We start from the raw sequence: 16,294 nt of genomic DNA, 5'->3' as shown, positions 1-16,294 counted from the left end.
AGGGTCATCCAACCAACTTGGGAAAAGGCTTACATTTTTTTTTTTTTATCATGCAGCCATAAAGAGAGTTCTTAAGAATTCTTGAAATACCCTCTGAACAGCAGTAAGCGTTGTTATACGACCTTTTGGGTTTCTCAAACATCACTGAATATTTATCTTTTAGAGACATGGATGCTTAACTCTGCAGCTCAGATGCAAGCTAATACATGAGAGATACAAACTGGGGCTAGACCCATACTAGGGATTTAGCATTGCAAAGGGCAATGCTAAATCACTTGATTGCCCCTTTAAGGAATATTTGATTGTTTTTCACTATTCAGAAACTGCATTGTTTGAATTTTTTGGACAATAGGGAGCAGAAGAACTTTGCAGCTAATTGACAGACACGCCTCTGACATTTTACCACCTTATTAAGTTGTTATGGCTAACATGTTAGCAAATAATTTCCTATTTCCAGGGACATAGTAGGACACTCAGACCATGTCCTCTGTATTTTTTCTGGGAATTTGAGGACTTTTGCAGGCAGGGGAAATTACATTTTTTTTTCTCAAATTACTTTTAAAAACTTGCTGGATATGCTTTTGACTGACTCCAGTATTTTCAAACTTAATATATTTAATATATTGAATAAGAATTCACTATTATCCCACCAGAATTTTATCCCAGACAGTTTGGAGAAGGCTTTGAAACAGCATTTACACATTAATGTTTGGAAATAACATCTACAGAAAATATAACTGAATAATTACTGAATGAAAAAAAAAGTGATTTGAATTGAGACTGAATTTATGTGTTTATTGTATGGGCCTGCCTATTTATGAGTCAAATAGAGTCATGTAGTGTGCAGTTCACACATCCAGCAGACACAGGACGACATTATCATTCATTTGGAGTCGTATTTCTGGCCACCTGATAAATATAAGTTCAATATTGACGCTACCTACTCCCAAATATCTGGCTTTTTAACTTGCTACATGTTCAACTTTCTTCCTAAGCTAACACTATTCACTCACTTTGTGTGGTGTTTGGTGGTAGACAGGTTGTGTACAGTGGGTTTATTTTGTTTTTGGGGGGTTTATTTGGGTTCACTGAGAACAGTTGCCTGTACCAGATAGAAAAGTAGTTGATAATCGCTGTGGGAGAACCACAGCAGTGAATCCAAAACAATGAGCTTAAAGAGGCTAAAACACTCTTAAGAGGTGATGTTACTTGTAGTTAATATGAAAGGAAACCTTGAGCTTGACTAAGAACAGATTGCCCTCCATGCTACCACACCCTTCAGAGAACACCTGAACATGAACCACAACCGACTGGTGAGGTCAAGACCTCTGATGAACTGGAGGCCTTTTGCCAACAGACACAGGAGACCTTCATATCTCTGCCTGAGCTCGACATATACATTAAATCATCAGCGTAAGAAAGCAGAGCAGGCCACAAAGCTAGAGCCCTACGCAAGGGAAAGGATGCCTTACTCACTGAACTGAAGTTTTAGTAAATGCTCCAAACAGAAAGGCTCCCTATGCTGTGGTTTTATTAGAGAGAGAGAGACAAAGATCAAGGTTCTGAGCCTTTTTGTCAAGACAGACTCTGCAGAGGAGGGTCTGCAAAGTCAATAAAGTTTGAGAAACTCTCCAAGAGGTTAAGTCCTGTTTTTTAAAGGTTGTAAATGACATGCAGCAGACCCTGTAGGAGAAGGAGAACGTTTGTAAAGTGAGCAGGGGTATGATGGACAGCATTATTGATCTGGACTACAATATGGAATAGATTAAACAGACACCAAAGAAAAGCTCTTCTCTGTAAAAAAAAAAAAGTCCTCCAGTACTTCAAACCAGTCCACTTCTTCAAATGAGCTGGTACAGTTTATTGTGTGTATGTCGAAATCTCCCAGGTCTCATGCTTCAAGTTGCACCCATCCACTCACTCCACCCCATTTTCCCCAACACTTTACCCTCTAATTTTCTCCAATAAAACATCATGTTTGGACAAAGCTTTCATAGTTTTTATTCCACAGTATTTCCAGTTGTTTTTATTGTGGTTTTCTGTTGTTCATCTGGTGTTGCAGTTGTATAATTTAAACAGTGTTAAAAGAAATCTTTCTCATTTCCTCCAGGTTGAAAATTTAAGCCTTGTTTTGTAAAAATATCTCTACTACCTGCTCTCCCTCATGAGCCCCTCGCCTGTGGAATTCTAGTCAAATAAAAACAACCAATCCCTTAAATCTGGCTACAGTTTAGAAAAGAATGGATTCATAGCAATGCCCCTTTCAGCACAAACAGATTACATATTTTTCTCCCCTTCCATCACTGGGTCAGGGTTAGATTCTGCTTTTATGTTTGCGTTCTGATTGTGAGAAAACCGAGGCGTCTAAAGTGGAAACATGAAACACCGCCCACCGACACTCATTGGTTAAGGGATCTAATGTTTTTTTTTGCAATTAGAGGAAGTTGGTGTCACTCTGAGGGGATGCACTCATACATTTTATAAGGCCTGGCAGTCTTTCATCACCCACGCTGGATAACAGACTGTGGGTGTAATTATGTCTGGATGTGAATGCTGCTGAAACATGCATTAAAACTGACGACAGTATATCAGTTGCAAACAATTATAGGTATTTACAGTGACGTTATCCTTAATGTACAGGACAAATTATTTATCGTAGTAAAATTGCCATTTGACATTTACTAGTAACCAGCTGCATAAAAGCCTTTTTGTGTAGGAGTTCAGGTGTGCTCTTTATTCTCAATGATTTACGAGTAAAACAGAGTGAAAAGTATAATAGTGACTTTGCAGTCCGATAAACTGCAGAAGGTGGACATCTGTTTTGGAAAACTAAAAAAAAAAAAAGTATAAAGTCATTTTCTAATGTTCCTTTGATTACTTTCCAATGTAGCTGGCTCGAAAAATGAAACTGAAATGAGTTCTGTTTAAGATTATACCGAATGTTTAGCAGCAGGATGTTGTTGGGCTGTTGAATCTCTCATCTCGGTTCATCACAGTTTGGATTGGAGTTGTTTTGAAGAAGGTGATTGAGTTTCTTTTCATCCAAACACAGCTGCTGTCAGATAGGCGTCTCCGTTTTCTTCAACTCAAAACTTGAAGAAGAATTCCACAGATGACTCCCACCATCAAACCCCTGCTGCTCACCTTTGCCGTACAGGTTATTAAACCACAGCTCATGTGTGGAACAATTGATTCTCTGTCTCCCGTCGAGGTTGTAGTTGTGGTACGGCTTTGTAGAACAAGTTGCTCATCTGTCTTGGGCATGTCTAGTTGTCTCTCTGTCTAGCTTTATGTTTGCAGGGGTTGTACAGTCAGAACAGCTGCTGCAACTGTCTGGGAGGCAATACTGTGCAGGTTCTTCATGTAAGATGTTAAGATTGACAGGAGTGGGAAGGATTGGTTGCTAGATGTAGATTCATGTTGGCTTTGATTCATGGTAACAGAGCCATCAGTCATTGCTTCATATGCTAATAGTTGGATGTCTGAGTTTGGAAACTCCTCAGACGAAGTGAGAGCACTGGCTAATAACTGGGTGGTGCTGAGGTTTGATGATGGGTTCAGTTGGCACGAGCTACATCTGAGCTTCACAAATTCACACATACAGAATTCATTTTGAACACTTGCAGGGAATCACATTTATTACCTTTTTATTACAAAATAAAGAACAATTAAATGTTACTTGGGTTATGAGCTCTTACTTAATATTTATCTCATTAATTGTCAAACTGGTTAATTTCAAATGCATTTATTACAAAGGCTTGTGAAATACTTCGGGGTAAATACCATTAAAATAACACAGATGTCTCCAATTTATTAAAAACATAACTGTACCATTGTATATGCAAATAAAACTACTGCTAATACATTACAAAGATAAGTGTTCACTGCAGGTAGTGCAGGGTTTAAATTGGATTATATTATGTTGAAATGTTTCTAATATTTTGTCCACAACTATAGTTAGTTAAGTTTTACTTATGATGGGGACTGAATACTTAATACAGAGGATTTATATGGACCCCACGTGTGTCCAAAGATCTTTAAAATCCAAAACCCTGCTGTTAAATTAATAATACAGTCCTGAAAGCCCTTTGTAACAGAGACCTTTTTGTGTCACTGAGTTACTCAAGTATTTGTTCTACAAGAGGAAAACCAAGTACATGTTGTCTTGTCGGTTTAGTTGTTCCAGTGTCTCTGGAACATATGTCTTCTGTTTTAACGACTACCTGTTATGGACGCCACATGTCATTTAAATACACGTGCACGATACAAAATTAAATGCACGACCAGGTGTAAAAACGCCGTAAAAAATGACGCAACTACATAACGCATAACTGAGAAAACAAAACATACAGTTGTAACAGCGTGTTTGCACCAGCAGGGGACGACGTTAGGTCACGTTACCTTCCGATTATTTCACGTTAATGTTACCTTCGAAATAAAGGTGTACAAACTGTTACTGGCATTTTTAGAACATTTTCCGAAATGGGCGTGAAACAGACGTGAAACATTCATTTTGAAGAGCTTGCTGGATTTCATTTTGTGTTCGTCATTACCGGAAGACCGTCTTGTCAGTCAAGATTTTTATTTTGAAGGTCCTTATAGGATGTGCTTGACTCGATACCGGAAACGAAGGTTGACTGTGAAGGAGCGGTAAAGAGGAAGAAGAGGAACTTGCTAGCTGGCTAACTACCTTAGCATTTTTCTGGTTTTAGCGTCTTGATAATGGCGCCTTTAGACCTGGATAAGTACGTTGAAATAGCAAGACACTGCAAATATCTGCCGGAAAATGATCTAAAGGTGAGTTAAAGTAACTGGAAGGTGCGTTAATATCAGTGGAAGCTAACGCTGTGATACTAGGTTAAGTTTGTTCAACAAGCGTGGCTAGTAACTTATTTATTAACGTTACTCGTATGTAGGATTGTTGTTCCTTTATTACATTTTACCAGCGTCACAGATCATGGCGATCATCGGCTAAGTTAACGAAAGAAACGAAACGAGAAGATGTTAGTGTGGACATGAAAGTTACTCTATGCTACGAGCTAGCGTTAGCAGGTAAATGTTCCCAACGAGACACGGCAGCGCAAACCGAACAGGTATCAGCTAGTTTCATCGGCAGTTTAAATCAGTACATCGTTTCTCACCAGAGTCACTAAGAGTATTATAAACTTCAAATGTGTGTCGCTCAAATATCATTTAAAGCAGTGCTTCCCAACCTTGGGGGTCGGGACCCCCAGCAGGGGCCGCTCGATTAATCAAAGGGGTCGCGAGATTATAGGCCAGGATATAGTACAGTGGGGAAAAAAACATTCTGGAAACATAAAAATTGTTGGGGGTTTTTTAAGCTTTCTTCTGATTTTTGCTTTTCTTCTTTTGGATTTCTATTTGGTAAATGAATAATTGTTTTAGTCATATTAAAGCAAAAATGGGGGAAAAAAAGATGGTTTCAACTTCTCAACTGTGGTGATTTATGGCTTTTCTTTGTGGAACATGATGATACACTGAATATCTTTGGGCTTTGGACTGTAAGATCAAACCAGACATTTGAAGATGTAACTTTGGACTGTGGGGAACTTAAACGTAAACGATATTTTTCAGCATTTTCTGACATTTTATGGACAGAATGATTAACCAGTGAATCAAGTCAATCGTCAGTAACTTTACTGGTATACAATGCAACATGTGAAGACTTTGCTTTATTTTAAGGGGTCACAGGCCAAAAATGTTCGGAACCAATGAGTTAAAGGATAACTAGCATGAAAACACTTGTTTATGAGAGCAACAATACGTGTGTTGAACCCAGAATCTGACAAACAAGCCTTAGAATTATATCTGTCATTTCATCCTCCTCTCCAACCTGGCTGTGTCTGTGAGCATCTCATCCAGCAGTTTGCAGTTATATTTGGACTTTCTCTATTACTTTCCTGTGCATTTTATCTGTCACACTATAGTGCAGTTTGTTGGCTTCATATTTCTGCAACAGGTGTAAATTAATTTGTTTATCTACATACTTTGTTTATCTCCTGACCCACTGTGAGACCCCCACTGGTATTGAGACTTCCTGTTAAGAACTATAAATGATCTTTGTAGCACTTTGACTTCAGGTGGGCAAGTTTTTCTGAGTTAATACTTCCAACGATTATGAAAACAAACAAGATAATTGAGATAAAACTATTATTGTTTTGCAATGATGCTCTAGTTTTGTCTTGTGTGCCGCCTCATTAACAATACATACAAGGAAGTGCTGTAGTATTGATTTAGGACCAGTTTAGGATGAGGGGAGGACGTTTCTCTTTGTTGCCATGAAACAATCAGAAAATAACATTTTATTTATCTGACTCAGGCTTTGCTCTCGCCAGCACCGCTCCCTCTCTTTATTCACTCTCTGGCTCGCTCGACCACCGCTGTCTCTCTCTCTCTTTCTCTCGCCCTTTCTAAAATGAGTCAGAAAGCTGAACTTTAATTTAATGTTAGCAAACATTAGCAGTTGTCAGTAGGTTGTTGCAGAGCACTCCAACATATTCTAATTGATTTTGGTCTAATTTATTTTTATTTATTAGTGTGTGTGTGTGTGTGTGTGTGTGTGTGTGTATTTTATTTATCTCAATTTTACATTTATTTCTTTTGTTATTCAATTTAATTATATTTAAAGTTAAAGGAAATCCACTGTTAAACAGTTTTAAAGTTCAATAGATGCATGATGTTTCCAAAGTCAATGAGTAATGGTGTTAACTTTAATATAGACATAAACATTTTCTGAATACAGTGTCTCAGTTATGAGCATTATATGATAGTAAACTGAATGTCTTTTGATTTTTGATTGATGATGAGATAAAAAGGAATTTTGTGATGTCGCTTTGGGTTTTGACATTTTTATAGATAAACCGATGAATTGAGAAACTACTTGTCAGATTAATCGATAATGAAGAATAAATAAGCATTTCAGCCCTGATATAGAATGAATCTCGCTGATCATCTGGAGTTTTGAAACCTCTGTAGCTCCTACCTGTGCATCCAGCAGTTTCCATGTCAGAGTTAAACAACAGTAGTTTAATATTGAAAAGCTATCATTAATTTGAAACCATGGAGTACAACAGCTGATCAGTCAGCGTGATTCTGTAATGTAAGACCATGAAGAGTGACCTTTGTCATGTTTTTTTTTTTTTTTTTTTTTCAGAGATTATGTGATTATGTTTGTGATTTACTGCTGGAAGAATCCAATGTTCAGCCAGTCTCTACTCCAGTTACTGTTTGTGGAGATATCCATGGTCAGGTAAGCATGTCCTCTAACCGTCTATCTAAATTACTCACTTGGAAAAAAAAAATTCTGATTTGATTTTGCACATAATTTGCTTTATTGTTCTTTTCAATGGCTAATCTAGCATCTGATCAACAGTTGAAAATGAGTCTTGTGGCTAACACTGGCACATTTACAATGATTGTAATTAATGTGCATTATACCTGTAAAAACAGCCTAAGCAGATATCAGATACTTGCAATTATATTCAGCTCTTCTTAACCTTCTATCATCTAAAACACAATCCATGTAAAACACAAAATGAGTTTATTTTTATTACATGTCTAATACTGTGGTTGTTATGAACAATCATAGTCATGAATTCAAGAATAAATGAGCTGTCTTTCATTTTCTTTCTAGTTTTATGATCTTTGCGAGCTCTTCAGAACTGGAGGCCAAGTTCCAGACACAAATTACATTTTCATGGTAAGTTAGTTTTCTATCAATCATTCAACCTCCATGTTGAAAAAAACATCTGAACTCTGTCTTTCCTTTTGAATAATGACATTTTAGAGATATCATTTACACAGATATTATGATGATCGTCTTTAACTTTAACCCTAAAACATACATAGCATTGTATCCTGAGTTAACCTGTGAATTCCAGTTTTGTTGTCAAAACGCTAACACCGCACTGAATCTGTCTCTGTTTCAGTCCAATTTTACATATAAGCATGTTTCCACGTGTTGGGGAGCACTACTGCATATGTGTAAAAAGTAGTGTAAAGACTTTAGTGTTTCCAGAGGGAACTGTTTGAAATCTGATGAATTGCCTCAAGTGATGTCACTTGAGTAAGCGTGGGCTGAGGTTACCATCTCTGCTCTAGCTTGCTGCTCCCGGCTACGTTAGGGGCTACAAGCGTTAACACACCAGAATCTGCACAGTCGAGTGAATCGAGTCGAGGTGCATTGTGGGTAATGATGGTGATAGGTGGTTTTGACAAGGATGAAGATTGCCCAGAATAAAAACAAAAGGATATCTCTGGTTCCGCTGCACTGATTTGGATCTTTTTTTTTTTTTTTTTTTTTTTTTTTAAATACTGTCCATCTCAAGTCTGAAAGTGTTACAGGAGAGTGATGCTAAATCAGAGTCCTGAAGAGATGTGTTTTGAATGGATTTAGGGAGGATCTTGGCGGTCTCTGATGGTCTTTTCCTTCTCTTTTAGGGAGATTTTGTAGACCGAGGATATTATAGCTTGGAGACATTTACACATCTGCTAGCTTTAAAAGCGAAGTGGCCGGATCGTATCACGCTCCTACGAGGAAACCACGAGAGCAGGCAAATAACACAAGTGTACGGCTTTTACGGTAGGTGACACGTGATTCTCCGTCTACTATTTTACGTATGCAAATTTGTTCAGCTTTCATATTTCACAAGCTCATCCAACCACATCGCCATGTATGTTCTGCTTATTTTTAGACGAGTGCCAAACAAAATATGGAAACGCAAATGCCTGGCGGTATTGCACAAAAGTGTTTGACATGCTAACTGTGGCAGCTGTAAGTGCATTTATGGTTCTTTATGTTCTTTTTTTTTTAATTTATGGTTCACATTGGTAACATGATAACATTTGGCCGTTGGGCCTTTTTTTAATTGTCACATAGTGTGAATCTTTAATCGTAAGTAAACGTGGATAAATTCTCCCCTAAAGCAATAATTCAGAGGTCTTCACTCTGTATTGAAGACTCTTGAATTGAACTCAGACTGCTGAAGCCTCATATGAGCTTCACATCCATTTTTTAAAAATGAAAGCACATTTGAATGGGATCTTTATGAAGAGGAGGAATGATTACTGAGAGGAAAACCTCTTTCAGTGTTCATACGGACACCTGACTGCTATTTTAAGACACACTTGAAAAATTGTGAACCTGTCCTTTTTAATCAATAAAAACACATTTTCTTACTTACCTCTAGTTGTATCTAGTTATTTATCTTTAGACATTTTCAGTATCATCTACATCTGTTAGAAAAAGGGGTTTCAGCTGTGCTTTGAGCTAAATGCTAACATCTGCATTTTAGCATGCTCACAGTTACAACGCTAGTCTGTTTAGCAGGTATTATTTTTTTTACCATCTTAGCGTAGTATCTTAACATGCTAACATTTGCTAATTAACACTAAATACAAAATACAGCTGATGGGAATGTCATTAGTTTTGCAGGTATTTGGTCATAAACCAAACTAGAACAATTTGGACAAACAAATCCTGACCTGATGATGGCGCTAAATGAAAGGTCGGGGGAACAAAGTTTTTAAAATTCATCCTATGGGGACATAAATGACTCAACCAAAATTTCATGGTCAACCTCATGGTGGTGCTGGTCAGGGAATCACCAAAGTCAGTAGGAATCATCCTCTGTAGACAAGGAATGTGTGTACAATATTTGATTGCAATCCATTCAATATTTGGTGAGACATTTCAGTCTGGACCAAAGTGGTGAATGACCAACCAACATGGTCGTTCATTTAGCCAGGCCGCTAGCATGACCAAAAAGAGCCCCACAGACACAGCGCAGTTCATCATGGTGGCAACATTAGTAGCAGAACTCATTCAGGTGAGAATCTGCGTTAGATTTAAAGTGATGAAACAATGCCTGATAGTTAGTCAGCTAATAACAGGACTGTACTCCCACACTCACTGAGTAGTAGATACTGTAATCTGAGCAGTTGTTATTTACAGGGGGGAGCCTCTGCCATGCTGCCATGTCACTGATCTCCCCAAGTAATGTACAGTATGCAGTAATGCAGTATGCACCTACACATGAGCTGATATCAACAGAATCATTAAGTTTCCCCAGTGTATCATCTGATATCCTTATTTTAAGTACAATTTGTATAATCGTTGTTGTTGCTGAGCATTTAGACTCAGGTCATTTTATTGCTGAGATATTTTCAGAACTACCTGATTTTCTAATGCCATCTTTTTTATTTTTGAATTTCCAGTTGATAGATGAGCAGGTCCTGTGTGTTCACGGTGGTCTTTCACCCGACATCAAGACTTTGGACCAAATCCGCACTATCGAACGCAACCAAGAGATTCCCCACAAGGGGGCCTTCTGTGATCTGGTGTGGTCAGATCCAGAGGACGTGGACACCTGGGCTATCAGTCCTCGAGGTGCAGGCTGGCTGTTTGGTTCCAAGGTTACCAATGAGGTAAGTAACGTTTATTTTCATTATCAGTGAATCAACTGATTATGTTTTCGATTAATCAATTATTTGTGCTTTATCTAAAATATCTGAAAATTGTGAAAAAATTGCATCACAAGTACGCAGAGCTCATAGTAACTTTTCAACATGTCTTGTTTTGTCCGACCAACAGTCAAAACTCAAAGATATTCGGTTTATCATCACAGAAGAGTCTGACGCCCAGAAAATAATCCCCTTTTGGGAAGCTGGAACCAATGGATTATTGCTTAAATAATTGCTTAAATGAATATAGGGCTGCAACTAACAATTATTTTCATTATTGATTAATCTGCAGATGATTTTCATGATCAATCTTTTAATCATTTTGTGCATAAAATGTCAGAAAATAGTGAAAAATGTTGATTTGTCCAACCAACAGTCAACGATATTCACTTTACAGTCATGTATGACAAAGAAAGCATTAGATAATCACATTTGAGGAGTTAAAACCAGCAATTATTTGGCATTTTTGCTTAAAATGAATGAAAGGATTATTCTATTGTCAAAATAGTTGCAGATTAATTTTCTGTCGACCAAGTGATTGATCAACAAATCATTGCAGTTCTAGAAGTAAGTTGTATCCTCAACATTTGAAACTGAGCGGAAACTTCAGTTGTATGAAATTAATGCTCATACCTCCTTTTTGTTTTAGTTTGTTCACATCAACAACCTGAAGCTCATCTGCCGTGCACATCAGCTGGTTCACGAAGGCTACAAGTTCATGTTTGACGAGAAGCTGGTGACCGTGTGGTCAGCGCCCAACTACTGCTACCGCTGCGGGAACATCGCGTCCATCATGGTCTTCAAGGACGTGAACAGACGAGAGCCCAAGCTGTTCCGCGCCGTCCCCGACTCCGAGCGCGTCATACCTCCCCGAACAACCACTCCCTACTTCCTCTAATGACAAGAGCCAGCTCTCTCTCTCTTTTCTCTCCACCTTGTCAAACTTATTTATATGCAACATATTTTGAGAAAGTCACAAGAGTAACATCCCTTTCAGGTCTACAGTATCTTGAATAGGGTTTCTTCCAAAGCTACTGTATGTTTGCACCACACTCACTTTGTTCTGTCATAACAAAAAGAAATCCTCCTCTACCCCTGATGAGAAAATTATACTTATTTCTTCATGAATTTCTTCATATTTTAAATAAGGAAAATGTTAAATTTTGATGTCAGGCATTACTGAAGCACATTAAACATTTAAACTGGGTGCTGACTGCCAATAATACATGTTCAAATAAAGTGATATATCATTTTTTCCTTTAAGTATCAGTATACCAGTTTGGTCTTGTTGCCTTTTGAGAGACTAGTTTGCTTCTTCTCAGTGTGAAAATAAACTTGTTGAATTAGGAAGTAAATTGAGCTGTAAGTTACACCTCAGACCCATTGTATAAAGACTGTTAGCTGCTGAGCCCACCATACAGTGTCCTGTCTTAAATGCTGGTTTCATTTCAACTCAGTCTCTTTTTTTTAATTTATTGTTTTAAAAAAAGTTCTGTATCCTGTCAGCTCAAGTCAAGTCAATTTTATTTACATGGCACCAAATCATAACAGAAGTTATCTCAGGGCACTTCTCATATAGAGCAGGTATAGACCGTACTCTGTACAGACTCAACATTGCCCCATGAGCAGCACTTGGCAACAGTGGCGAGGAAAAGCCCCCTTTAACGTGAAGAAACTTCGAGCAGAACTGAGCTCTAGGTCGGTGGCCATCTGCCTTGACCAGTTGGGTTGAGAGAGAAGGAGGGAGGGAGCATATCACGATGCAAGTTCTACATAGATATGTATAGTAATAATAATAAGACTAATAATGATAATTGTAGCAGTGGGTGGCTTGCAATCACAGATTCTACAGAGAGAGAAGATGCCGAGTTAGTAACATGCATTAATGGGACGTGAATGAGTACAAATGGAGAGGGAGTGGAGGAGAGAGGAGCTCAATGCATCATGGCAAGTCTCCCGGCAGTCTAGGCCTATAGCAGCATAACTAGTTGGTCTAAGGCAAGCCTGGGCCAGCCCTAACTATAAGCTTTATCAAAACAGGAAAGTTTTACGTCTACTCTTAGACGTAGAGAAGGTGTCTGTCTCCTGAACCCAAACTGGAAGATGGTTCCACAGGACAGGAGCCTGATAGCTGAAGGTTCTGCCTCCCATTCTACTTTTGGAGACTCTAGGAACCACAAGTAAGTCTCCAGCCTGGGAGTGTAGTGTTGTAGTGGGTTAATAGAGTACTATGAGCTCTTTAAAATATGATGGTGCCTGACCATTAAGGGCTTTGTTGGTGAGGAGAAGTATTTTAAATTCAATTCTGGATTATACAGGGAGCCAATGCAAAAAAGCTAATATGGAAGCACACATAAGGTATTTTTTGTTATGACAAACATCCACAAGTGTCTTAAACTAGCAATGAATTTTGCAGTTTCTTTTCACTGTCTCTCTGACTAATTTGATAGATTGATGACTTGTTGCTGAAACAGTTCTGTGTACCTACATGTATGTAATAGGCTTTCAAAAGCAATATGAGTTACATTTTAAAGAAAACAAATCACACAGTGAAAGTGCATTTTCTTGATTAGCTCAGCTCAGTAGTTGTGTATGAAGCAGCGAACATTGCTATTTGACATTGTTCCCCTGTTTTGTAATTTGAATAAAACATTCATTAAGTCTGTGAACTAAATTTTTTTAAAAATGTTGTTACAACCAATGTAAAATGTGGGATAACATGGTTACAATGAACAGGATATGTTAGAGAGATCCATGCTTCATGTTTTGAACTGAACTAAATATCAACAAGTGGGTGTTCAGGGACTGCTTAAAGTGGAATTCAGGATAAGCTGGTGACTGTCAACATGAGGTGAGAGGCTGGAATACCTAAGAGTTACCTCAGTAGATTTAAAGCAGAATCCATTGAGATAATTGCAAGTGGTCCACTTTGTGTACACATATACACAATAAAAGTTTGGACACATCTGCTCATTCAAGGGCTTTTCTTTATTTTCAGTATTTTCTACATTGTAGAGCATACTGAAGACATCAAAACTGAAATAACACATGGAATAATGTAAACACAATAGTGTTAAACCAAAATGTATTTCATATTTTAGATTCCTCAAAGTAGCCACATGATGAGCATATGTTGGCTGCTTTTCCTTCACTCTGCGGTCCAATTCATCCCAAACCATCTCAGTTGGGTTTAGGTCAGATAATATGTAGTGGTAGCCATGCTGGTTAAGTGTGCCTTGAATTCTAAATTAATCTCCAACAGTGTCACACCTCCTCCTCCATTCTTTATGGTGGGATCCACACATGCAGATACCATCTGTTCACCTATTCTTCATCTCACAAAGACACAGCAGCTGGAACCAAAAATCTCACATCTGGACTCGTTAGACCAAAGCACAAATTTCCACTGGTCTAACGTCCATTCCTTGTGTTTCTTGGCCCAAACAATTCTCTTCTCATTTGTCTCCCTCAGTTGATCTGCAGCAATTCGGCCACAAAGGCCTGATTCGCACAGTGTCCTCTGAACAGTTGATGTTGAGATGCGTCTGCTACTTGAACTTTGGGAAGCATTGATGTCGGCTCTAATCTGAGGTGCCATTAACTGGCGATTTATGATGCTGGTAACTCTAATAAACTTAACTTCTTCAGCAGAGGTAACCCTTGGTCTTCCTTTCCTGGGATGGTCCTCATGAGAGCCAGTTTCATCACGGTGTTTGATGGTTTTTGTTGCTGTACCTAAAGAAATTTCAAAGTTCTTGAACTTTTCTGGATTGCCTGACCTTCATGTCGTAAAGTAATGATGGACTGTCATTTGTCTTTACTTAGCTTGACAGTTCTTGCCATAATATGGATTACTACAGTAGTGGAATAGGGCTATTTGCTGTATACCAACACTACCTCAGCACAATACAAGTGATGGTCTGTAACGCATTAAGAAGGCAAGAAATTCTACCACTTAACTTTTGACAAGGCACACCTGTTAATGGAAAACCATTCCAGGTAACAACCTCATGAAGCTGGTTGAGATATTGCCAAGAGTGTGCAAAGCTGTCATCAAGGCAAACAGGGGCTAATTTGAGGGATCTAAAATGTGAAACACTTTGTTGTTTACTACACGATTCCATATATGTTATTTCATAGTTTTGATGTCTTCAGTATTGTTCTACAATGTAGGAAATAGTAAAAATATCTGTGTCTTTTGACCTGACCTTTGGCACTGTAGACCGCACACCTGCAGTACATTACTTAGTCCTATTACATAACTTTGTCACTGCTTTGCTGCTCTTATCTTTATTTTAGAGATTTTACCTTTTACTTCTAAAGAAAAGGCTTGGCACATGGCAACAAGTGGATCTTAACATCATTTCAGGGTCACAACGGAAGTTGACATTTCAAGACATGGTGTAGAAAATAAACAATAAAAAAACATGCATTAAAGAGGGGGCCCAGTTAACAATGACATAAAATGAGAGGGTAAACAATCCCATATACAGGGGATTCTTAGCCATGAAAGAAATCTAGACACACACATCATCTTTTTCTAAATATTTGTCTAGAAAAAAATGTTCCAAGCTACATTTTAGTCTACTGGGTACTGACTGCTTAAGCTTTAGCTACTTTCCAGTGTCCTAGTAATAGACATGTTGCCCCTTTACAGTCATTTTGTCAATTTCAGGTTCATTTTTGTCTCATGAGAGACAAATGATTTGATCTGACCTTTAATTCCCAAGCTCTTACTTTTCACAGACTTCACCATCACATCTTTACATTCTAAAAGTTCATATATGACTCAACATTTAGTGAGTCCATGGTTGCAAAGCTAAATGCACCAGGCAGAAGCTTAATGCGATGCATCATGGGACCTTTTTTTAAACCAGGATAGTTTCACTGAGGTGAAAGAGTCTCCTCCTCAGAAACACTGTGCTTTACACTCAAATAGCCTTGCTCAAAGGCACCTCAACTGCAGTAATGAGTTAGGTGATAAGTGCAGCTATTTTATTACCAGCATAAAAGATGTAACTACTTCAAAAGTAAATAATATCAATGATGTAAATAACTATATCCCTTTTTTATTAATAGTTAAAAATACAGTAGTTGGATAGGGATAGTCTATGGTTCTACTAAACACTGATAGATCCCCTCTAGACATGTTTTCAGACATAAAAAATACTGGACTGGTTTGACGTTTTGTGTAAATGCCTGTGTGCAGGTTGACTCACAGGTCGATCTCTAAACACTTCACTCATAGAGACTGAGGATAATCTTCCAGGTTTTGTTGTTAAAAATGTGTGGAAACAATTACAGAGTTTAAAAAAACCCCTGCATTGCAGAACCTATCCAAGGTCTTTAGGGCGGCCCTTCATATTCGGGCAGTGACATGCAGTTCACTACTAATGGAGGGAGAGCATCATTTCCAATGAGCCGTGTCCTTGACAAAATCTGAGATCAGATCATCTGAGACAGGCTGAAGGTGCGGGGTGGAAGACACCTCAGCAGTCATGGCAAGACTGAGGGGAGAGGCTGAGGGGAGAGGTCTTAAGGTCACTGCCAAGTGAAGTGCGGGAGTTTTCCCTCCCTAACAGTGTCAGCTGAGACTCAAGGATGGCAGGAGGAGGGCATGGGGGGGGGGGGGGGGGGGGGGGGGGGGCTGTTGTCCTTTGCTACTCCAAGCCTTGGGAGTTTGGAGGCTGTGAAGGGAAGGCATTGCACGCAGCTGCCGTGAAGGTCAGAAACATTAGAGCTCTGCAGGACATCAGGGAGCATCAGTGGCAGGACACTCTGAGAGGGCAGACTATGGAAAGGTTTAGGTGGG

General features: G+C 38.6%; 1 protein-coding gene across 1 annotated transcript; it reads left to right on the top strand.

The window, feature by feature from the left end:
• Window positions 1-4,601: 4,601 nt before the first annotated feature.
• Window positions 4,602-11,934, top strand: ppp6c (protein phosphatase 6, catalytic subunit). The gene is made up of 7 exons (XM_044333979.1): window positions 4,602-4,797; window positions 7,175-7,270; window positions 7,655-7,720; window positions 8,461-8,602; window positions 8,715-8,794; window positions 10,237-10,446; window positions 11,132-11,934. Exons 1-7 carry the CDS (start codon window positions 4,723-4,725, stop codon window positions 11,378-11,380), a joined length of 918 nt encoding a protein of 305 aa, XP_044189914.1. The 5' UTR covers window positions 4,602-4,722; the 3' UTR covers window positions 11,381-11,934.
• The last annotated feature ends 4,360 nt before the right edge of the window (window positions 11,935-16,294 follow it).

Source organism: Thunnus albacares, chromosome 18 (assembly GCF_914725855.1).
Source record: "Thunnus albacares chromosome 18, fThuAlb1.1, whole genome shotgun sequence".
NCBI classification, from domain to species: Eukaryota; Metazoa; Chordata; class Actinopteri; order Scombriformes; family Scombridae; genus Thunnus; species Thunnus albacares.
The sequence above is the reverse complement of the archived record's forward strand: the minus strand, read 5'-3'. Positions and strand labels throughout refer to the sequence as shown.

Coding starts and splice junctions, on each gene's coding strand:
- ppp6c (XM_044333979.1), top strand. CDS start 4,723: ATGGCGCCTTTAGACCTGGATAAGTACGTTGAAATAGCAAGACACTGC. Junction 8,603..8,714: donor ACAAGTGTACGGCTTTTACG/GTAGGTGACACG, acceptor GCTTATTTTTAG/ACGAGTGCCAAACAAAATAT. Junction 8,795..10,236: donor ACATGCTAACTGTGGCAGCT/GTAAGTGCATTT, acceptor TTGAATTTCCAG/TTGATAGATGAGCAGGTCCT.